The sequence below is a fragment of the Acromyrmex echinatior genome, chromosome 17, assembly GCF_024713525.1.
Source record: "Acromyrmex echinatior isolate Ae372 chromosome 17, ASM2471352v2, whole genome shotgun sequence".
NCBI lineage: Eukaryota > Metazoa > Arthropoda > Insecta > Hymenoptera > Formicidae > Acromyrmex > Acromyrmex echinatior.
The window spans coordinates 5,590,468-5,615,590 of record NC_141868.1 but is presented as its reverse complement, the minus strand read 5'-3'; the positions used below and the strand labels follow the sequence as shown (position 1 = coordinate 5,615,590).

Below are 25,123 nucleotides of genomic sequence, written 5' to 3'. Positions count from 1 at the left end.
AAAAATTTTGATTCATGTATTTTATTTCTACATATAAAAAAATATATCAATATAAGTATATAAACTAAGTATATTTTTTATTACTTCCCATTCATCTTCGTTTTTGCAGTATACAGATATAAAATACGTATATAAATATATGATACATGAAAATGAAAATAATAGTAATACATAATAAATGATACTACATAAAACGTAATAGTAATATTTATATAAATGTAAAAAAAAAATGCATACGTGTAAATTATAATGATAATAGTAACATGTACACTGTATGAAAACGTAGAAAAAAACATAATAGTGATATAAATGTTGATACACACACACACACACACACACACACACACACACACACACATATTACAAAGGTATCCGCCAATGCCCCCACGGTAACGTCTCCGTCGAGTCTGGTACGATGTATCATTTGTCATCGTATGGACTCAGAGCGATTTTCGATTCGGATATCGTGTACACATCGTGCAGTTTAGATCGTATACACGATTGACGACGAGTCATTTCAATCTCTTCATTCAAACACCGCGTGTAATCGTCGAACGTTATCGTTCGCGCTATGATGTTACCCTTTACGCCTTTCGCTTTTTTAGTTTCTCTCTTGCCATCCACCCTCACCGCGTACATCTTCGCTCTGAGACCAACGAATTCGGTCATTATCACACCGTTATTTTCGTCTTTCATCAGACCAGGTACTTTTTTGTTCGCGAGAGGCATACCGTACGCGTTGTCCATCGGATAATCACTCGTGTCGAATCTAGCGATATCACGTTTCATAGTTTCGTAAACGTTCTCGCACTCGACGTTGTATACAAGACTGTCCGTGTCGGTGTACATAATTTTACATTTGTCGCGAAATAGTGGTAACATATACTCGTGATGAAATTCGTACAAGCAGACTTTCGATATGTCGAGTATACACATACCCACGTAAATCGGCTTGTTGAACTTCACCTCGAGTTTGCGCAGTTCGACGGCGATTAAATTTTCCGCAAAGATGCTACGGCTGTGGAAATTCGGTTTTGCGATCATTGTCTCCGCACCGTACCGTCCGTCCCATTTTGTTAATAATTTTACGTCAACGTGATTGCGCACATTCTCCATAGTTTTACCGAATACCGCGTTGTTCATTAATTTATATAAATTTTTCTCGAAATCATTTTTTGCGCGAATTCTGAAATTTGTATTGAGTTCAATATAATCGCGAAGCCATGGAGATTGCGCGAATTGTAGTACTCGATGAATCTTTGTCACGCGAAGACCGTGACGAGTACATTGCTGTAGGTTGCGGTAGTGGATGACGTAACGCTATTTATCGTACAGCGTCGCTAAAAGTTTAGCCTCACGCTTGCCGGGCGGCTTATCGCGCGTCGGACAAAACGGCAGGTCAGTGTGCAGATTGTGTAGATGTTGTGGATATTCGAGATCGACTTCGAGAATGTAACCGATGGATGATCCAGAGCAATCGCACTCACGTCAAAATTCGCAGCGTCTTCGACCCATCGAAATTCGGCGTATGGCAATGGTTGACACATCGCCCATCCGTATAAATTGTTAACATCGTAGTACATCAAGTACGACGATGGTTTCGATGAGTCGTACGAACGCATGTACTTGTTATTAGCCTGTGCGTATCTACTGGAACATTGACTGAGACCACCGCGTATACCGCGCTCAATGAACATTACCATATCGATGTCGGTGAGTAACTCGAATCTTATACGCGTATGTTTTAGCATCGCATCCCACGTGAAACCAGGCAATGTATAGTAATGCGCAGGATCGAGACCGTAACTCGCGACACAACTTTCGCGGAAATTTTCGAAAATGTTGGCCAATAACAAGACATCAGTTTTCAAGTACAGATCACTGTACTGCCGAGCGTTTGAATGGAGAATCGCTTCCAGACGTTCGCGGCGTGAGCGTAATCGCTCTCGGATACTGTATCGCCTGTCAACGAACTGAAAAATAATTCGCGCGGTGGTAAGCGCGTGTCCTGCAATTTTTCGACGCGATCAATGTACTCGTACGGAAAGACACCTTTTCGTGTGAGTAATTCAAATTCTTCATCTGATAATGTTGGAAATTCGGAACGTACAATTTTTAATTTGTCTCTGCTTAAAAACGATGTCAATTTATCGAGGCTTGCGTTTAGAAATTTTAAAGAATCGATAAATCGTAATTTTATGCAATTTTTCTGAAAATTCTTTTCATTTGTGTCTTTGGTGCTATCGACATTTTTAGTGAATGAAATATATTTTTCTTTAGTTATCGGTAATAAACTTACATGTCCTTCGAACGCGGTAGCAATTTCTTTAATTATAAAATGCGCGTCGTAGCCTGATAAATTGTGAAAAACGATCGGAATATAAAATGATTTTTTATAATTTAAATTACAATTTGCATGCGCTGGACCACGGAATCTACCGGTGAGATGGCAATGATCGCGGACCCGCGTATCGTCCGGCGCGAACAGTTTCTCGCAAATATGGCAACGCGTCGTGCTACAGTACGCCTCCAATTGTTCTTTCGACAACGTTTCCATGGGTACGTTGGTGGATACTATATTTTTAATTTGATGCGCCAAATCATTGAGTTGTCGCGCGAACCACGTTATGCAATCTTCATCGCGACGGAACCGATACAATGATAACGCGTCGTTGTATGAACATCGCACGTAGTATCCTATACTAAATACCTCGTGCTGTTGATGCGTGTACGACGACGACGATGCATTTTCCCTTTCAAGTTCCATCTTCCGTAGAACGCACTCCAAATCAGCGTAGACGATGAATGGGGCGCTCTGCTTATTGCAGTGGTTCTCAAATTCGAGCCACTTGTCGTCCACGCTCGGCAGTTTGATAGCGAAGTCGTTCATCTTTTCGCAGTCCATTACGTGCGACTGCAATTTTTCGTTGGTATTGAAGTAGTGCATGCATTTGAAAAAAGAAAAAAAAATTATAACTATTACCATTATTTTATTAATGAGACGGAAAATTATAATAATTTTTCATGTATATTTACCGATCGCAGAAAAATTTCTTGTTCTTTTTTCTACTAATCTGCGAACTCACGAGACGGGATAAGTTTTTTATTCATGCAAAATGTCCAATACCATCGTTGCGTGGATCTTGCACGTACAGCATGTTGACGTGTTTCTCTTTCTTTTCATTGGTGAGTCGCAGAGGAAGGACCTGTTTATTCTCGATGCCGTACACGTTGATCGACACCGCGTTCAACCGTTCGAATTTATAAATATCCTTTAAAGTGATTGGAAACTCAATGTTTGCGAGATTTAGTACTGTTGTATAATGTGGATATGACGATTCCCGATTTACATATGTTTCTGCAGGGTACAGAGCGGCGACCATCGACCACGCGAAACATGCATTGTCTGCCGAATGAACACTGATCACCGCCCGTTTCGTCACTATTTCTCGTGGCACTTCGATGTGACATCCCGCGTGCATTGGATTATGTTTATTTACATTCACTATTAAATTAAGGATTCGCGACAATGCCCACCCGCTGTCACGTTCCTGGAATTCTTCGAGCGATGCTAGGATAGGCTCGACGACGTGTCGCTCGTACCACTCGTGCATATCGGTGCAACGATATATTTCGCTGTTCTTTGTAATTATGCTCTTATTGGCACGTTTATCCTTCGTCGCAAACTCGCCATTGAACGCAGTATTCACTTTTGCGCTACCGTGTCTTTCTACTGCGTCTCGCACACGCTCGAACACTATTTCCTTCGCGTCTTCCAAAAACCGTCGCGGCTCAATGTGATTAGAATTTATCACAGCACCTGTCGATACACGGTTTTCAAACGCGGCGTCGATCTCTCGCCAGATGAGAGATCTTTCGTCGCGATTCGCGTACTCGCCACTCGCGTAGTCGCCACCAATGTGCATGAAACGTTGCTCCAATTGCACTTTTGCACTCGCGAGTCGTGCGATCCTCGCCACCATGGATTGTCTGTGTCCAACGGCGAGACGTGGACGCTTGGCACGACAAAGTTCTTCAAGCTGCTCGATGCACTCGTCACATCGTTGCAGCCACGCGAAATATTCCATCAGAGTAGCGACCCGGCCGCACTGTTCCAACAATTCGCGTACTCGCTCGTGATTTTCCATGTCTTTTTTTTTTTTTTTACAGTCTTTAGATCACACTCTTCTACGGAGCACTTGCATGTGATTCATTCACAATACTATTCGCAATAGTTTTTTTCAATGTGTGCACTGTGGGCACTTATTGCATGGAAATATAAGGTATGTTGGTAGTCTGCAATTTGTGCAAGACTGACCACTTAGCGCGTAAATATGTCCAACATCGTGCTTCCTTATGAGATACAATCTTGCGATATCAGTCTCATTCAAACGTATCATGCATTCTGCACATATACGTAAAGCACCATCCGTCGTTGTATAATAACAATGGATTATACAATGTTTTGTATGGTTGTTCAGTGCACGGATTTCTGATGATGACACAAATCTTTGTATATAATCTGTATCAATCTCGCTCAAATCGCTAGTATAGCCAGCGTCGTCCGATAATGTTTCTTCGTCGGAATTGATCTCTTGATCCATTAGTTCTTCGAAGTTCACTTCTTCGAGTACTACTTCGAACACTTCGTCTCTGATATGTGCGAACTGTTCCTGATCTGCGTTTCGAATATACTGGACTGCGTTGACTATGTTCGCATGATTAACCATATTATGCTTATCAATAACTGAAGCATCAGTAATTGAAGCGACTGATTCCTTGGTCTTCCAGGACACCACTGTGATACATCGAGCACTTATGCACTTTTATATATTTCATTATGTCCAATGGACTCCGTCCAAAATTTCTCCGTTTCATGAAAATTTCAACAAAGAAAGGAAAAAAAACAATCGTTAGTACAAAGCATAAACATAAAACTCAAACTTTAACGATCACTGATCTGTGAGTGATAATATTCAAGAAACTTGCCATTAGAAAATCTTCCCAATGATATTGGAAACATAAACAAAAAACATAGATCCTCAGAATCGTCAGATCTATGATAAAATTTATGAAAAAGATTACAAATCATGTAGAAAAAATCCTATTTACATAGGATCCACATTTAGATTTTGTATTTACTGAACCGATCGTGTATAAATAAAGACTCATATTTTCACTGTATTATACAAAAGAAACTCGTACTCTATTAATTCTTCCATCCTTTCTTCACTCGTAGCACGCGCGCTCTATCTTTCTCTAACATGCAAGCCTTTCATCGATTGCGAACTATTAGCTTTAGTTTTTAATAAGTACGAAAACCGATGTAATAAGATGTAAATAAAACATTTTTGTTCGCCTTATTTCATGTGTATTGTCTTTTACTTCCCATCCTTTGCCTCGATGCGCCAGGAAAAACCATAAAAATTGAAAAACTGTATCATACAAAAGAAACTCGTACTCTATTAATTCTTCCATCCTTTCTTCACTCGTAGCACGCGCGCTTTATCTTTCTCTAACATGCAAGCCTTTATTATCGATACATTTTTAAAGAAAAGAAAAATATGTCATGGTCAAATTCAAACCTTTATTATCAATGCATTTTTAAAGAAAAACATGGTCTAATTTTGATAACAAAAAAAGGAGCCCTATTGTGTAGGAGCCCTGATGTTCGAGATCGGTAATTCGAAAGAAAAGCAAGAATTCTTTCAGTCGACCGACATTAATTGTCATTGAACGCATGCATAAATTGAGCTCGTGATTTCATCTCGAGCATGATCTTAATCCTCATTAAAATCATCGAATTCGTCGTTCTTTGTTCTTTTTAAAAAACAATTCGTTACACGCAAACAAGCTGTCGTTACCGGCAACGGACAATCGAAAGTTCTAGAACGATTCAATTCGCGCACGCAAGCGCCGCGCTCTAACGAATACGTCATGCGCTGTCACCAATCCCACGCACGGATTTTCTGCCGCGCATGACTGTTACGTTGAACGTCGCTAGAAAAGAATTCAAAGCGCCAATCAATTCTGTACACCTAATGCCACGTAATAATTACGATTGTGGCAAATTTTTATTGGATTTTTCCCAAAAGGGAAAGCTCAGGCCGAAAGCAATAAATGCTTCGATCTCGCCGTCCTCCTTACTTACTTCCAAAAAGTTCTTAGAGTTCTTAGAGTCATAATCTCGCTTCGTAAAATCGCCGTGCTAACCGTTTAGTGAAATCGCTATAAATCGAATCTTTCGAGAAGTGCCGAGAAAAATCGCCGTGCTAACCGTTTAGTGAAATCGCTATAAACCGAAACTTTCGAGAAGCTTCGAGGAAAATCGCCGAGATTTTCCATCACCGCGATTCCAAGCTCAATTTGGAAAAGGTGACCGCATTTAATATTCTGTTAATCTGATCTTTAATTAATTATATCTTTTGACTTTGTAACTGAATACATTAAAGAAATTCTTTTGTTAAATTAAATGAAACGGAGTTCTCTTCACTGTCGTGCATCATATCAACCTTGTGCCGTTTTCTCACTCGAATCTGTCCGCGCGGTGCGCTCTCGCACACCTATTGTGTAGGAGATTAGACCTTTCCCCCTCTTTCCCCCGCGTTAGGTATTCCCCGCGCCTACAAGTACTTCCCCTCTAGCCCCATGGCTTAGAACCCGCCTAGTATATCTACTAATATTCTGAGAATATGTTTAAAATATTAAATAATATTATGCGCCTATAGAGGAAAAGTCCCTATTATGAGATACCGAGTTTATTTTGGGTACATGTTAGAAATCTATGAGTAGAATAAAAAAAATAATCATTTTGAAAGGAATTTAATAAGCTTTAAGATAATGTTGTGTAAAATTTAAATCAAATTTTATTTTTTTTACAAATTAAAGAAATGCAAAAAGTGATTGATGCAACGTCAAAAAATTGTGCTCTTAATATGAGATGTCCCGAGAAATCGATAATAAAACGCAAAGTACATCAGTATTACAAAATACTAATTACTAATATTTATGTAATAGTATTTATACTTCAGCAACGATTTTCACTATAATATAGCGTAGATTATTTCATATTAGAAATCCTGGGTATCTCGTATTACGATTTTCACGCTTTAGGGTTTCATGATCATCAAATCTAACTTCTGTAAGCAATTCAACATATGACGTATTTTTTTATTAATACAATCTTACTTTATCACTACATGAAGAATTTATTGCCAAATATTTTTTATTTATTAAATAATAAACAAAGTTTAAAAGCTCATCTTAACGAAACTTGGAGACATCCAAATTCTAAAATTTTTTTTGCAACGACTATAGGCACGATCTAATAATAAATTTTCCGGTAAATATTAATAATAATGGAAGCAGCTCTAATAACCTTGACTTTGATATATGTTGTCAAGGTCATGACTCTGAGTGACCAATAAGTCTTAGTCGTTATTCGTTAACAAGTTATTAACAAAAGAAGTTCAATTATATAACACGAAAATTACCTACTTTAAAATATGTTTAATAATTGTGCACTGCAGGGGATGCTGTGACGACTGCGACTTTGACATATGTCGTCAAGGTTATGACTTTGGAAGACTTCCAACCTCCAACAGATTTTAGGTGGCTTTCACCTTTCATTCTCATCCTCCCTCATTCCCCTGCAAAGAGGCGCACGACTCTCATCTTCGACTTTCACCCTCTCTTTCCTCCTGTTTCAGGGGTGTACCATTCTCACCTTTAACTCTCACCCCTCCCCTTCCCCTGCTTCTGGGGCGCACGACTTATTTTCGGCTCTCAGCCCCCTTCCCTCCCTGATCCAATATACTATTTCACATGATTATATTGTTCATTTGTTTTGGTGGATATTTCTGACAAACATATTGAACGTTTTTTTGAAATAAGCGAATTGTATCCGTTAGAATCGTTAGATAATTCTACATAGATATTCAGTGTTCATTTAACATTAACCAATTTTACCACTAAATAGGTTTCAATCTAAGAATAATAAATTCATGGTGGAACCAATAGATAGTGTTTATTAGTTTAGCGAAAACGCCGCTATCTCATATTAGACGCCTGTGTCATAATAGGGGACTTCCCTGTATATCTTAAAAATGCAATATATGTAAAGTTTTAATATGAAATATTTTCACATTATCAACTGTAAGGAATGTAAAAAAATCTTCAAAAACGAGTAGAGAAAAGGCCCCTATTATGAGATACCGAATTCGTTGTATATGTGATCTGTTTTCTGTTCCTGCACTAGACTGCATTAGAACTCTCTTTCTCTCTTTCAACAAATATCAAATATATACCTATTTCACTTTAAGTTCCAAAAGTGTACACTAATTCAGCCACAGAAAACAGATCTATGATCATACGATGCATTGTATCCAGAGCTTATCTTTAGGTAGTTGGAACCAAGCAGAAGCACGCTGCATACAATGTTCATTCCGATTATTGTTTTTATTACTGTACAAGTATATAATAATAACATTCATACTTCAGCAACGATTGCTCGAGCATATAATTTATCTATTGGATAAACAAAAGAGTAAAAGAATATGATTATAAAAGAGTAAGAGAGTAAGACAGTGAGCTGAAGTTTACCGAAAGGTGGAACAATCCAGCCTTAATTATTTAAATTATTTTAAATAATTATTCACGCTAACTTCCATAAGTGTCGATCGTCTTTAATAGTATCTCGTCGATGTTTAAAGTCAAAGTATAATGTTGGTGCAATCGGGCCTTAGAAAGCCGTGAAAATAGGCCTTATCTGTGTATGTACAATTTTTTTTAATTAAAAGTTAAATAAAATATGAATTTTGGCTCTCACATTTTTCTCTATTTATATCGTTGAACACGCACATAAATAAGTTCTTATTCTTATTCTTTTTGTGATATAAATGGTTGTCTCTGCCGTACATTTCCATAAGAGTCCCAATGAGAAATTGACCTAGGAGCATTATAGCCCTTACGAAAAAAAAACTCTCAATTTATTGTGTTAACACTCAAATTTAGGTGTTTACCATCAAAGTTGAGTATTGTCAACATTGGATGTCACTTAAGCGCTGAGCATTAATGTTGTCAGTTGAGAGTGACCATAAATATTCGGTGTTGCCTTGATATAGACACTAGAATATTGAGTGTTAATTAAGCATTAAGTATCAATGTTGGGTGATCTGATGCATCATTTATCCTTGTTTAATATTCGATGAATAACAAGGATAAATAATGTAGCATGCGCATCATGCGTGAAACGGAATGCAGCCCATGAATATTCGGTGATGCCTTGGTGTAAACACTCAATATTAAATGTCAGTTAAGCATCAATGTTGAATGTCAATTGGGTGTAACCATTAAATTCGGTGAATAGTTTGGTGTATACACCATACTATACATCGAATTTGATGGTAACACTCAATCACGGTTTACTCATAACACTCAATAGATGAGTGTAAATCTTAAACAGCTTAATAACCTTTGAGTATCATTTTAAAAATTGAATGTAAGTGTCACTTGAATGTTAATCTTTATGTTTGAGAATTAACGCTGAAATGTTGAATATAGATGCGCCGTCAGATTTATTTATGAAAGAAATATATTTTAATACTATACGCTGAAGCATCTTTTTGACAAACTTTATTTAGGATAATATAAAACACAGGAGTATCCAGATGATATTTCCAAACGCAGCCTAGATAAAGTTTGTCAAAAAGATGTTTCACGCAGTCTTAAAGATATTGAAGTCCTGAGATATATCACAGTTATATACTAACATTCAGTTATATACTAACGTTTTTGGATCATCGAAGCAGCAGTTCCCATAGTAAAACACCGTTGAATGAAGTACGATATTGGTTAGGTAACCGCTTAGAAAAATAAGGAAATTAATTCCCAAATGAGAGAGAGAGAGAGAGAGAGAGAGAGAGCGTTTTTTTAATCATAATTTTATCGTGTGTTTCGGAAAATGTTACAAATTGATAATATTATTTTAGAAATAAAACAGATTTAATTAATTTTATATAATAAAGCCATTTATTTTGATGGTTTCTTTTGGGCGTTAACCTTTAATTGGATGTACCTTCAGTTGAACACTCAAATTTAAATGTTTTTTTAAAGTGTTAATACTCAAATTTGAGCGTTTCTTTTGAGTGTTTAATGCCCAAAATTGAGGGGGGAGTTTATTTTTTCATAAAGGGGGAGGGGGGGCAGGATATAAAATATTGGGAATCATGAAACTGTGCATTTGTTTATAAGTAATATATTTTATGTATAATATCTATGCAGTGTATAAACACAATCATTTACGAATACTGATAAATAGATGCATATTGTGTGTGTATTATTACAATATATTATTTCTAAAAAAAGCTTATAAACATACACACACACACACACACACACACACACGCGCGCGCGCACACACATGATTAATCAGAGTAGTTGAATCAGAGAGAAACCTGAGAGAGGATATGAAGAGTTTTTTCTTCAACTACATAACAATATTCATTTTTTGTTGTGCTTCTGATGGAAATAAATCATTGAAATTGTTAAAATCTCTATTAATTTGATAGATTTTAGTTATTTAAGCGATTTCAGTAATTTATTTCTATCAAGAGCATTGCAAAAATGGATATTGTTGCGTAGTTTACATCCACTTCTTCAGAAGGCAGTAATGCGCGAGGCCATTTTGCGATTAGGAATCGTTTATATTGACAGATTACGGCATACAGCATATGGTTACGGTCAATATAAACGCTTCCTAACCACAAAATGGCCTCGCGCATTACTTCTGAAGAAATGGATCTAAACTACGCAACAATATTCATTTTTTGCGATGCTCCTGATGGAAATAAATTGCTGAAATCGCTTAAATAACTAAAATTTATCAAATTAATAGAGATTTTAACAATTTTTTCGATTTATTTCCATCAGGAGCACAACAAAAAATGGATATTGTTATGTAGTTGAAGAAAAAGGACTTCATACCCTCTCTCAGATTTCTCTCTGGTTCAACTATTCTGATTAATCCTATGTATGCGTGCGCGCGCGCGTGTACGGTTACGACCAAATAAAAGTTCCCTTATTACAGAAAAAAGGCCCTCATATCTTCTCTCAGATTTCTCTCTGGTTGAACTAATTTTTTGCCATATAAGAAAATTATCGATCTCACATCTATAATTATTAGCAATACAAATCACATGCTTGATAGGTACATCATGCGAATTGTTGGTTTGGGCGTACTGAGAAAAAGATGCATTTTTAATATCTCGAATAATAAAAATAAAATCTTGTTACTATTTTCATAATTTAATGTCAAACGTGTCTGTTTTCGTAGTCAGACCAGTAATTCGCATGTTATCAGAGAGAAATCTGAGAATGGACATCCCAGCCTTTTTCATGTACCAAACCTCATAGGATAATGTTCACGTTTTTTGTAGTTTTTTTCTATACTATTATTATGGGTTAGACAAGAATGAATAATCAAAGTTGATTATTTGTCTTTGTTTAATCTTCATAACAGGAAAAGAACCACAAAAACATAAATATTACCCAACGTTGGTACATGAAAAAGGATGGGATGTGATGGGAATCATCAAGTTTTTCTCTATTGTTATTTACGCATCCAATAATTTTCTCATAGGGTAAAAAATTGGTTCAATTACTCTAATTTATGTTGTATATATACATAGAGGAAAGCCTCTCATGAAATCAGCGCCTAATGAGATAGCGGCGTTTTTGCTAAACTAATTGACGCTATCTACATATTGGTTCCACCATGAATGTATTGCTCTTGGATTGAAAACTGTTTATAGTAGAAAATTCATTATTAGATCATGTCTGTAGTCATCGTAAAAAAAGATTTTAGGATTTGGATATCTTCAAGTTTCATTGAGATGAGTCTTTAAACATTTTTTATTATTTAATAAATAAATATTTGGCAATAAATTCTTCATGTAGTGACAGAGTAAGGTCGTACTAATAGAAAAATACGGGATATGTTGAATTGTTTCATTATAGAAGTTAGATTTGATGATCGCAAAACCGTAAGGCGTGGAAATCGTAATATGAGATACTCAGGGTATTTCTAATATGAAATAACCCATGCTTCCATGTCATAGTGAAAATCGTTGCTAAAGTATAAATGTTATTATACAATAATAAAAAGGAACAACCGGAATGAAGTGCCTATTTCTGTTTGATTTCAACTACCTGAAGATGAGTTCTGAATATAATGTATCGCATACTCATTTTTCGCACACCCTGGCTGTTTGTTGTATTTTAAGAACATTAAATAAAGTTTTTTAGTTGCAATACTAATATTCTTTGCGTTTTATTATTGATTTCTCAGGGCATTTCATATTAGGAGCACAATTTTTTGAGTTTGCGATTTTTACTTTTTACATTTGTCCTTTAGTTAAAAAAAAATGAATTTTAAATTAAATTTTATGTAATATTTTCTTAAAGCTTATTAAATTCCCTTCAAAATGACCTATTATTTTTTAAAATTCTGCCCATAAACTTTTAGCATTTAACACCGAAATGAACTCGGTGTCTCATAATAGGGACCTTTTCTTTATATTTAAATTCCAGTACTGCTTTAATAATCAAAGATTCACACATTAATATATTTTATATACAATATTATACAATTTCGAATAAATAAATATTACATCTATACACACGCCGTACAATTATTCTGTATATATAATACAAAAGCAGAATTACGAATGTACCTTAAAAAAGTAATGCGTTAGCGTTACAGTTACTTTTTGTAAAAATTAAGTCATTAATTTATGTTATCGTTAGTTATTGTTACTCAATTTTAAAAAGTAATCATTATCGTTATCATTATCATTATTTGAAAAAAGTAATGATTTGTTAAACTTTCGTTACTGTTGTACGAGTAATATTAAAATAAAGTTATTAGATTTTTTAAAATTATAATTATAATTAAAAATATTAAATATTAATAAAGAATTAGAAAAATTATTAGATAAGTTTATAATACAAAGTTAATATAAAATTAATATAAAGAAAAACTTGCTCCATATATATATATATATACATATAAATTAATTTAAACTGTTTTAAGTTTTATATTTAATATTTGTCATTTAATATTTATTAGCACAACATTTATATAAGTATTAATACATTACTTGATAATTAATGTATTAATATACTCGATAATTAATATATAAATGTTTTATTAATAAATATTAAATGACAAATATTATTATAAATATAAAACTTAAAACTATCGAAACTAATTTGTATACCTCCATATATATTAATACAATATATATGGAGTAAATTTTTCCTTTATATTAATTTTATATTGTAAACTTATTTAATAATTTTTCTAATTCTTTATTAATATTTAATATTTTTATATTTTAGTACTCATTTATATGAATATATTGGGTTGGCAAGGAAATAATTGCGTTTTTTTAGCTCAAAGTTGTATATACAATATTTTCGTCAATAATGAATGAAATTTAAATTTAAGAAAAGAATTTTAAAGCTTGAAATCTTTACTTTTAAAAACTTACTACATTTTTTAAGTTTATATAAGTTTATATGAGTAATTTTTACATATCAAAAACGAGCTGAAAAAGACGGAAAATTTTCTTCTCACTTTGTGGATTTGTAACGTGCCCAAAACAAATTTGAGAAAATTTTCGACTACTTATAGTGAAAGCTTGATACTTTCTCTACAAAATCATTTTTTTAAAAATATTCCTACGATTTTTGGTGACTGAGTTATCGCGGATTAAATAAAAGGATCATTTTGACTTTAATTGCTCATAACTCCGTTAAAAATTGTTGCAATTTAAAAAAGAGATTCTTAAAACTGAAACTTTATCAAGGTATATATTTATATTGGTTGGTAAGAAAGTAATTACGGTTTTTACTGATAGGTGCCTTTTAAAAAAACGCAATTACTTTCTTGCCAACCCAATAGATTAAATCAATTCTTTTTAAACATTAATGTCGTTATTAAAAGAAGTGTTTCAAGATTCACTTCCAGTACTGAAAATCCATGGTATGCACATGAGGAATATAAATTATAGATTTTCAATACTAATAATAATAGTGATTACCGGAGTTTGATATATGACACAGTATACAAAACATTTTTCGATATTATTCGAAAAATTTCAATCATGAAATATTTTTAGTCAATTAAAAATAAATGCGATCTATTGAATAGATCAAGTTATTATAAAGGTTATAAGAAATTAAAGTCACGATAAAATAATAAACGACATTATAACGTTACTGTTACAGACAGAAAAAAGTAGAGACTTTGAAGAATTAATAGTTTATTAGATATTTTAATGTTAAAATTTGCTAGATTAAAGTATTATAATAATAATATAAAATATGTATTATATCTTGGAAACAATTAATTTTTTTTAAATCTATCGTTTAGTACTTTTATATTTAGAATAATTAGAGAAATCATATTATACGAAAAAATTATATGATTTCATTAAAAAAAAGAAGTGATTTTTATATCTTCTTGGCACCTCCACCTAGAAACAAAAAATAATGTAATCAAAATACGTCTCTCTCAAAACCGTTTCACTGTCATCTAAAATATTTTTTAGTATATCAATAATTTCGGAGAAAATTGACAGTGTTTAAAATAAAATAGGACACCTTGTGTATATAACACATATATGTATGCGCATGATATACAATATATACATATATATACATATAATACATAATATGTATATGAGAGAGAAGGAGAAAAAAAAATATAAAAAAATTATACATTTAAAATCTTTTAATAAATTAATAAGCCAATATACTTACTGTCTATTTTTATTTTATAAATTTGTTTATTATTAAAGAGAAAAATTTCTAAATAGCAAAAATATTAGGGGTACAAATAAGTTCGTGCGGTTTTTTCTCGAAATTTGGGGCTTTATTGTGAAAAACCGGTTACAATGTAATCAGAGTCACTTCCAATGATAATGCAAGCTCTTCTTGCGTTTGACATGGATCTTCATCGAGTAATGCCTCTAATTCTGCGTCTTCAAACTTTCTTGGACATCCGGCACGCTCTTGGTCTTCTAAGTCAAAGTCACCACTCTTAAACCGTGCAAACCACTTCTGACACGTTCGCTCAGATAGAGCATGGTCACCATAAACTTCCACTAAAATACGATGACTTTCGGCAGCACTTTTCTTCATATTGAAGTAATGCAGTAAAACTCCCCGCAAAAACACTTTATTTGGTACAAAGTTCGACATATTTGACGAAATAAAAATATTGTTGTTTATAATTCGAACAAATGACACATACTGAACTTAATACCTACTAATGACAGCTATCCAACGCATACTTAGAAATACGGAACGGTGGAATGAAACAGTAGTTACGCCATCTCTTTCAAAACCGCACGAACTTATTTGTACCCCTAATAACAAATTATCAGAAAATATAGACTGATTTAACAATAATTCCATTCAAGGTTAGATTGCGCTAATGTGGAGTTCAGTGCTATTTAAAAGATCTCGAGAAGAAATATTATCAAAATAGCGGACCTCTTCAAGAACCCCTAATAATGATTCCATAAAGAAGATCTTAAAAAAGATCATGCATGTGAAAAAACTCGAAGGCGCGTGTTCTGTTTTTAATTCGCTTCACCAGGAATCCATGCATAGATCGCTGACGCCAGTGACTGATGTTAGTAGGTCGGCGTCATGTCTGCTATTATTCGACGAGCCGCGGAAGAACCGAGCTCAGTTGCGTGATAAACGTAGAGCACCCAGGTAGGTGGGCGCTTTGCACGATCAAACTGAAGCTTGATGGATCCTCCTGTCTGATGTGGAAATAATGAGCTTTACTCCTCATCGAGTGTCCTCCTCTTAAATAAGTGTCATGTCATCAAAGAAAAATATATTTTTTATTTCTTTTATTATACGAACAAAATTTAGTAGTCATCGATTATTCTTTGATCTTAATTTTCATTATTTTTTTCGTTCCTTATTTCGCGAAAAAATTGGTGCGGTGCATGTGCGTGCGTGCATGCGTGCGTGTATGTATGTGTGTGCGTGTGTGCGCGCGCGCGCGTGTGTGTGCGTGTGTGCGTGTGCGTGTGTGTGTGTATTCGTGTGTGAAAATATAATGTAATGTAATGTATTCAAATTCAGATATTGTCATTAGTGCTTCTTATAAACATAAATACTATGTAATATATGGCAGCTGTAAGTATATAATTAATGTATACATATATGCTGCTGTCAATTATATGGTCATCAAAGAAGAACTTGAGTTAGATCTGGATGATCGCCTTATAAATTTAATTGCGTTTGACTCGCGCGACGTGCTTCTGTTTTTATTGAATTAGCTTAATATCAGATTGATAAGTGCGTAAATGAATCCCGATATGCAATTATATCTACATACTTACTCTCGATAGTCGAGTCATGGCTGCTGGTAGCAGACCGAGACTACCGTTAAATCGAACACTATAGTACATATTTTTTCCCAAATGAAGTGTTTTGCACGTGTGTTTTGTGAATAGAACATTTTGTGAATAGATTTCATCTTACTGTTTTTCTCGATAAAATATGAGAATAATAATGCTGTTTTAGGAAGAGTTATCTTGATATTTTCCCGGCAGCTAGAAGATATAAATAATAATTGTAATGTTTAAATTCTATTTATAAGCCTTACGAAAAAAAGTTAAGATAAAGTAAAATATAAATTTTATATAAATTTTACCATAGAATGTTATTTAATATAAAAATATTTTTTTTTATATTTAATATATAAAAATATTTAATATAAAAATAATCGAAAAAGTTGAACAGCAAAATAAAACATATATGGTACTGCAAATAAAATTAGACTTCTATTAGACAACTTCTAGACTAAAATATCAAGTGCAACTTGATAAATTGATGTATGATAGTTTTCAAATATATACAAAATATATATATCGCAAATAATTAAAAAACTGCTTTTTCAAATATAATATTGTTACTCTCGTCACTTTTAAAATTCAAAAAGATGCAATTTTATAGCATTAAGAAGTTATTATTTTAATTTTATGAATTGTTTTTTGCAGTATAGGTAAAAATATGATTTAATAGCTCATAAATGTATGCTTTTAAGAGATCCACATATATATATAGCGTAAAGTGCAATTCTTTGTGACAACAAATGCAGGTTTCGCGTTAGCGAAATAAATTGATAAATTAGATAGCCACATATTTAATATTACGATATGAAAATGGGTAAATTTATGAATTTATGCAGCAGAAGGGAAATTGCAAAAATGAGTTTGCGCTGGATTCATGAGAATCTAAAAGCGCCTACGTGTGACGAGGAGTGCAGCGATATCGACGACAGTTGCAGCGACGATAGCTGCGACACGGAATTGTTCCTCCAGGAGGCGGATGTGGTGAAGAATGAAAAAGATATCGCTCGCGATAGCCGAAAGAAGAGGGAAACCAGAAGAGCCCCGACTTCGACCGTTACGTTCGACGGGAATGGGTATAATCATCCGGATATTTAATTAAATCATAAGAATATATGTGTCAATTAAGTGCGAAACACGTGATTATAATGGCCTCCAGTTTGTATTTAAGAGTATAGTCCCTTACTAAAAAATATAGGCGTTATAATGTTATAACCCAGGTAAAACACGGAGTTATAATTAAGTCATAATTAAATTACACGTCATCATGACGTCATTTGATACCTAAAAATTGACTTATAAATGATGAATGAGGTCATGATGATGTCCTCATTCATTCTCCTCATGATTTCTGTGTTCTACTTGAGAATTGCTTGCATGGTGGACATTCAAATTGAGTGTTAATCCTCAAGTTGAAGGTTTATGTGGGAGTTAACACTCAATTTAAATATCATTTCGGATCGCTAACACTTAGTTGGGTGTATTTTTTCATAAGGGATATTATATTATTATAAAAATAATCTTTCAAAATAAAATGAAAAATTCGGCTAATTTGTGAAAAAAAAAAAGAATAAATTATTGGCTATTTTGTTTGTATTTCATGTATGAACGTTCTAGTGGCGGTGAAATGTGTAATTCACGTAAATAAATGATTTAATATATTTAATTTCTGGAACAAGGTAGGGTATATATGTATATATATAAAATGTCTGCTTCTGTCACTGCAGAACTACAGCGAATGCGTCTGTCTACCTAATCGTCCTCTCTCCAGCACATGTTATAACGTATATTCATTGATCACTTGACTCGATTAACTTTCTGCTCTATATCACCACAGGGTCAGGAGGTGCACATGTAGTTTTATTAACGGTGTCAAACGAGCTCACGTCGTGAGGCGTCTACAATTTCATATGTGACAGCTATATATGCATGTCACATTTGCGATAGAAATAAAATTTCGTTTGAATTTGTGAGAACAGGAAAAAATTATCTAATTTGTAACATTCTTTCCTGTGTGAAAGAAAGATTTTACTTTACGCGAAGAAAGAGCTTTAATTAGTTAAGTTGAATATAATATTTAAAGAATTAGTAAGTTGAATATTAAGAAAATAATACATTGAGAAAAATGTTTGGATAAAAATGGACGAATCAGAAAATTCTGATTAATACTAATCAAAATTCCGATTATAACAATTAGAATTTTAAAATTTAACCGCAGCAAATTCTAATTCGTCCATTTCCAATCAAAATTTCAATTAGCCGAATCAGGCATTTTTCTCAGTGTAGACATTAATCTATAATATCCATAGTTGTTATTTTCTGTAGTCGTTTCGATAGTTCATTGAAACTATTTAAAAAAATTACACATAATCGCAGGCTGCACCCCAGCAAATAGATTTAACATAAATAGATTTAAATATATATATCATTTTACATCTTTATGTAGCAATTATATATTCATAGTTTATGCTTATAGGACGGAAATAAAATAACTTGACGATGAAGATATGTTGAATAAAAAGTATCTCTTTCGTGATATTTCGCGATATAATATATATAAAAAATATAAATATAAATACAAATTTTTTTAAACAAAAGCAAAGTATTATATGTGTGTGTGAATATATATATATATATATATATATATATATATATATATATAAAGAAAAATCATGCATCAAATTAACATGTGCCTTTTACAAGTGAAATCTTTTTTCTGTAAAGAAATTTCTATAAAGAAAAAAAAGAGGAAAAGGATACAGTTCATTTAAAAAAAAAAAAGAAAAATTACTATTGGAAAACAAATTATTTGATAATTTCTTCTAAAATGTATAAACACTTTTCAATATTTTTACATAGAAATTAATTTTATCTACATATAATATTATTGTAAATATCGCATGACTACATCATTGAAACCATGTAAAATTAATGTATTATAACGTATGTCTAATGGTGACTGTCGCGGAACTATTATCTCGAACAAAGCCTATTGACATTTCGTTTCCTCTCCCCCGAGAATCGGTTTAAAATTAACAAAGTACGCGAGAACGCCTACAATATCGCATGGTGTGCTTTATTCACGGGGCTTACTGACCTGGAAAAATTGGCCTATAAATTTTGCAGCGTGTATAAATGTACAAACAACCTTTATAATGACAAAGGAAACCTTAACGTCCAATGGCTTAAGAAATATAGTACGTTCTCAGAGAAATATATCAAGAAATATATACTACTAAAATATGTATTTGTATAAAAAATGCATAATATTGAAACAACAAAATATTAATTTATCGTTCACAATAGAAATAAAATGTTGTCAAAATTAATTTAGCATTTACTTTAAGTTAAGTATTACTTTTACTTTAAGTTAATTATTGATGAGAGACATAATTATTGTTAATATTTTCATTAAAATTTAGATAATAATTCGCGTGTATAAAAGAATATTTTTCAAAATGCGTTAAATGTCCTGTATTAATATTAGTGAAATTAATTCGTTATGATATTTTTGAGGCTTTATATGCTTTGACAAAAATTCGAACTTTTCGTTAGAAATTCACATGTTTATTTCTGCTCACTTTACATATAATATGTAACGATATATACGTCGATAATCCATGGACTATTTGATTGCAATTATAGAACGCCACGCAACATTGAACGTAACTGCAAATCACGCAAGTACCCACCTTACGTAATATGGGATCCACGACAACCAGCAAAAAATCCTATCTATAATTGCCGGATAATTAAGTTGTACTGTCGCACCGGATATCATCTAGCAATTACATCATCGGGACGAGTGGAAGGATTATCCGGAAACAAGGAGCCATATGGTATATTTCCATCACACTTAATTGTTAAATACTGAGTCAAGTAAAATAAAAAAACGTTTGCAATATATGTATATGTTATATATGTATTTACAATAACGATTTACATATATGATCACCATTAAGAAAGATTTTTATCACACACACAAAAGCTTATATACCCTTGCAGATCTGCTTTACGCATCACCGGTATCTTTTGGCGTTATCAGAATACAAAGCATCGAAACAAGGCTATATTTGGCATTCAACAAGAAAGGGCGATTGTACGGAGAGGTAAGATGCCAAAAGAAAATACGAAACTATAAAAATGAAAAAACATACGAGTAAATCCTCCCTGCAAATTTTCATTATATTACGAGAAAGAAGCTCTTACAATGAAAAAAATGTAGAACAGTATAGCATAATAGTTACTAATATAGTTACTAATTGTACTATACTCACATCTGTAAAATTATATATATATATATATAGAGCATTCTATAAAATTCCACATGAAGTTCTACGTGAAATTCTTTTGCGATCTTTTCGCAACGTTCTATAATTCTTACAATAATTTCTCTAATTTAATTCTATGTAAGTAATATTTAATAAAATACTTCTAAATATATGTCTTAAAATTGGCTTAAATTCGTAATTAAAAGTACACGCACGCATGCACGTATATTATAGTTGTAAAATTATTAAAAAGTGAATTTCATTTAAGCTTAAAAACAAATTTTGTTTAACCGTTAATAAATTTAGTCAATAAATTTTCTCTTTCAACAGGAAGTTCATTAATAATAATCTTAAAAAGATGGTCGAGATTGATTGTAAATTTAATTTATTTAATTTTGATTTTAGATAAATATGACTAATGAAAACACCGAATGGGAACAATGGAGCATTGGTTCCCATGACGCGTTCAGATCACGTAAATACGTGCAATATGGATGGTGGATAGGAATAAAGAAAAATGGACGAGTAAAGCTTGGGTCGAAAACATTTTGGGGACAAAAGGCTATACAATTTTCGGCTATCCAAGAGGATTAATTGATTAATCTGGAACTTTTTCAATACAAACACGCTTTACAAAGTATGCCTCTTATTTTCGATAATTCATTCGTTATGTAAACTTTCTGTCCTCTCTAGCTGTCCTCTGTCTTTCTGTGAAAGAAATTTAGAACAGTGATGAAGGAATGTTCTATGAGCTGCAACAATGTTGTATGATAAAGAAGAGAAACATTCAGAAGAATCGATAATCATCGAACAGTAATGTTCCAATAGAATATAATATTTATTAATAACATAACACTGTGTTACTCAACATAATAGGATACTCAAATTTGGGATTGTGCTTCTTTTTGTGCTATTTAAACTAAAACTATTGCAAGTTGAAATTTCTTATTCATATTTGTTATTACATATCAATCAATACATCAAATCATTAAGTAAGATGATTGTTTACGTACGATGATTATTATGTACTTGAAACTCATTTCGTAAAGAGCAGAAGTTATGATTATTTTGCTTATATCATATGCATAAATATTAGCTTTTTGTCAATACATCAATTATAGTGCGTATTTAAAAAAATTGTACATTCTTATATATTATCTCTTATATATATATATATATATATATATATATATATATATATATATATCTTTTATATATTCTACGTTATCTCTTATATATCTATATATAATGCATATATATAAATATGTCAAAATGTTGCAAGCAAGAATTTTCTATTAAAGAAGCAAATACCCCAATGAAAAATATGTATGGTTTCGAACGTTTTGATACCCAGCTTTGCAAATATAAAATATCTTTGAAAACTATATACGAATGTGAGAAGCAAATGTATGAAAGAGAGATGAATTCGTAATTGTAATTATAATTGTATAAAAAAATTTATTAATTAAAATTAAGAGTGTACATTAAATGTATACAAAAATATAAAAAAAATTAAATTATTTAGAAATATTTCTACTTGGCTTCATATATATCTACTTCAAATACACACACAGTGAACTAAATATCACGTTATTATATATATAAGTTAACAAATATTTATTAGTACTGTTATGTGCATAAATTTAATAGAAAATAACTTTAATAGAAAATAACCTAATCTTAATTTAAAGAAAATTAAGCAAAAAATTGCAGTAAAATAATTATAATCTTTACTTAACAAACAATTATCTAAAAAATTAGCGAAATACGTTTATAAAAATTGTAAAAGTATAAAATAGATCTCTTTGGCGCATACAATCATGATTATAAGCGTGTTCAAGTCACACAGTCACAGAATACATTGTAGTGTTACATATTTAAAAAAAAAGGTAAATTGTCAGAAAAAACCTTTTTTCATAGAAAGTGTATACAAGCTGACGAAGGCAAATTAAGCATCAAATATTGAGATTTTAAAAAATTTGACGTTATCTTTTGATAAATGTAAATCGAAATAAAATTTATGCATGCGGAAACTTTTCAAAATACTCAAAATAATCGCAATTACTTCAAAATCACTGTAGTTTATTTTCATAAATTGTCTAATTATTTGATTAATATGGTTTACTTCTTTTTAGTATTGGGACTTGTCGACTGAAATACGCTCGATGCCGACATTAAATTCTCAATGTACTGGCTCAGAACCTGATTTTCACTTCTCAGCTTGAGATTCTCTTCTTTTACACTGTCCACTCTCTGTGACAGATCTAGATAGAACATATACATTTACACATTACAAAAATGTCAATAGGGATATTCTCCTGTAACCTTAATCTTTAGTGAAATATATATCTACCATCCAAAGTATTTTGCAATTCGAGAACCTGTGCAATCAATCTAGCTTTCTCTTCTTGCTCGTCTGGGTTAATATCAGGATCTAAACCTATAATAAATATAAATCATTTTATAAAATATTTCACACACAATTTAACAGTATTACAATCATTTACAAAAGCAAATTTTTATTTAACTATATATAATAATCTAATAATAGAAGTTGAAATATTGCATATTTAATGTTATTTTGTTCAATTTATAAATACAAAATAAGTTAATATTCCTTTATATATTTAGTTGGAAAAAGACAAACAATACAAAAACATATTACAATGAAAGAACAATACAAAAACAAACTATAATGAAAGAACGAATCAATAATATCACTTACTGTTAGGACTACAGCTGCCATTAGTAAATGTTGATGGTATAGAATCCATGCTGCGTCCTCTGCCTAACGGATCAGACATATGTGAGGCATTGTCCAAGATTTCCTCTTCTGGTATTATTACTATAATAACATATGCAAAAAATAATATTAGAGTAAAATATTAAACCCCAACAATCGAGATAAAAAAAAGAAGCTCATTATTATCAAAGTACAAGCAAATTGTCAAATGCATAAAATGTAAAAAATATTTAAGAAATTTTAAGCAAAATAATTTGTGAGATAAATAATCAAAAATTCCAATATCTCATATTTTTATGTCTTTACATTTCTATTATCTCGATTTCTATATTAAATTCCGAGAAATGGAATAGATGTTACATTGCTATAGTTTAGATGCAGCTAATTTAATACTCATATTATTAATAAAAACAATATATGTAAATAAACAAAAATAAGAAGCAGGCAGATTAAGTTAGCAAATTTAGTCATAAATTAATAACATTGTTAAATAATATTCGGAACAAAGACATTGGAATAAATGATTTAGACTGCTATAGATGAGTTAAGTTATAATTTCATCTGTCAATGAAACATAAAGAGATAGAGAGAGAGAGAGAGAGAGAGAGAGAGAGAGAGAGAGAGAGGGAGGGAGGGAGGGAGGGAGGGAGAGAGAGAGAGAGAGAGAGAGAGAGAGAGAGGGAGGGAGGGGGAGAAATAGCGATGTCAAAAGGACAAGCGAAATCAGAGACTGTATGCTCTATGCTCTCACCTTGCGGATCATCATCTGCCAGAGGTATACTATTCATATCGTCTTGAAGCTTGGCTGTCATTATCACTGACATTCCGCGATTACAGTAATTGGAACGTAATACAATGGTTTCAGCAGAACGTTTATTTTGCAACTGTGGGATGTTTCTTCGCGCTGATTGGATTAGATTTTTTATCTAGAAAAATAATCCTATCTCAGTAGACAATCACAAGACGGTTTGCAAAACTTGTTGTTTTGCTGAATGCAACTGATGTAGCATAATGTAGCTTACGTAGCTATTGATCCTTCTTCTTCTTGGTTAGTGGCTCCTGCCTCCCATCCCCATGTTGAATGGAAATAATACGACCAGTAGCTATTGATCCGAATCGTCTCTAATCGTTCGCACTTTAAACAATTCCGAAACCATGGAATATAGAGAATAGGAGGCCGAACTAGGCTTTGAAAAGTGTGGTCAAAATCACGATATAAGAGGTCAGTTTTCTGTGGCTGAACTAGTGTACTTTTGGAACTTAGGGTGAAATCACAGTGCGGAAAACGACCGCGGAATAGGGAACTGCGTCATACAAGCAACCAATCAGCGTTCTTGTGTTATTCCGAATAGTGCTAATTGGTTGTTTCAATGACATTCTCTATTCCGCAGTCCTTACAGTGAGATAGATATACGTTTAAAGATTGATATTTGTTTAAAGCGAGAAAGAGAGTTTTAGAACTAATCTAGTAGCTTAGTCTAGTAGCAGGAACAGAAAACAGAATAGTCCAAAATGGTGCTCCTAAACCACCTGCTCCTAAACCACAGACTTCTATATATACTAGACTGCTAACTCCTTAGGACAAGCTGTGAAATGGACCGCGAAATTATATGATAATTCTGCGTATGCGTCACGAATATACCCAAAGGAATGCAGCTGTGTTTTCAACA

The 25,123-nt window shown here is 32.5% G+C and overlaps 5 protein-coding genes across 8 annotated transcripts; 1 reads left to right on the top strand and 4 right to left on the bottom strand.

Moving 5' to 3' along the window:
• Positions 1-420: 420 nt before the first annotated feature.
• LOC147906915 (uncharacterized) lies at positions 421-1,143 on the bottom strand. Its single transcript, XM_087414926.1, has one exon. It carries the CDS (start codon positions 1,141-1,143, stop codon positions 421-423), a length of 723 nt encoding a protein of 240 aa, XP_087271052.1.
• A 410-nt stretch (positions 1,144-1,553) lies between these two features.
• Positions 1,554-3,021, bottom strand: LOC147906914 (uncharacterized). Its single transcript, XM_087414923.1, has one exon. The coding sequence runs from the start codon at positions 2,984-2,986 to the stop codon at positions 1,868-1,870; it is 1,119 nt and encodes a 372-aa protein (XP_087271049.1). The 5' UTR covers positions 2,987-3,021; the 3' UTR covers positions 1,554-1,867.
• On the bottom strand, positions 2,780-6,650 carry LOC147906913 (uncharacterized). The gene is made up of 3 exons (XM_087414924.1): positions 6,564-6,650; positions 3,037-5,664; positions 2,780-2,914 (listed from the first exon to the last, which is right to left on the bottom strand). Exon 2 carries the CDS (start codon positions 4,146-4,148, stop codon positions 3,108-3,110), a length of 1,041 nt encoding a protein of 346 aa, XP_087271050.1. The 5' UTR covers positions 4,149-5,664; positions 6,564-6,650; the 3' UTR covers positions 2,780-2,914; positions 3,037-3,107.
• Positions 6,651-15,468: 8,818 nt separating this feature from the next.
• Positions 15,469-22,445, top strand: LOC105154970 (fibroblast growth factor 1). Of its 3 annotated transcripts, none has more exons than XM_011070790.2 (5): positions 15,469-15,786; positions 17,282-17,515; positions 20,085-20,278; positions 20,445-20,548; positions 21,116-22,445. In XM_011070790.2, the coding sequence occupies exons 1-5, from the start codon at positions 15,611-15,613 to the stop codon at positions 21,302-21,304; spliced, it is 897 nt and encodes a 298-aa protein (XP_011069092.1). In that variant the 5' UTR covers positions 15,469-15,610; the 3' UTR covers positions 21,305-22,445. The 3 variants fall into 3 exon arrangements, with proteins under 3 accessions (XP_011069092.1, XP_011069091.1, XP_011069093.1); XM_011070789.2 differs by having other exon boundaries at positions 17,279-17,515; XM_011070791.2 differs by having other exon boundaries at positions 15,665-16,662; positions 17,279-17,515.
• LOC105154971 (short coiled-coil protein B) lies at positions 20,342-24,726 on the bottom strand. 2 transcript variants are annotated; one of them, XM_011070794.2, is made up of 6 exons: positions 24,476-24,726; positions 24,205-24,379; positions 23,436-23,555; positions 23,064-23,150; positions 22,836-22,974; positions 20,342-21,418 (listed from the first exon to the last, which is right to left on the bottom strand). In XM_011070794.2, the coding sequence occupies exons 2-6, from the start codon at positions 24,275-24,277 to the stop codon at positions 21,400-21,402; spliced, it is 438 nt and encodes a 145-aa protein (XP_011069096.1). In that variant the 5' UTR covers positions 24,278-24,379; positions 24,476-24,726; the 3' UTR covers positions 20,342-21,399. The 2 variants fall into 2 exon arrangements, with proteins under 2 accessions (XP_011069096.1, XP_087271053.1); XM_087414927.1 differs by lacking the exon at positions 20,342-21,418 and having other exon boundaries at positions 22,149-22,974; positions 24,476-24,724.
• Between the last annotated feature and the right edge of the window lie 397 nt (positions 24,727-25,123).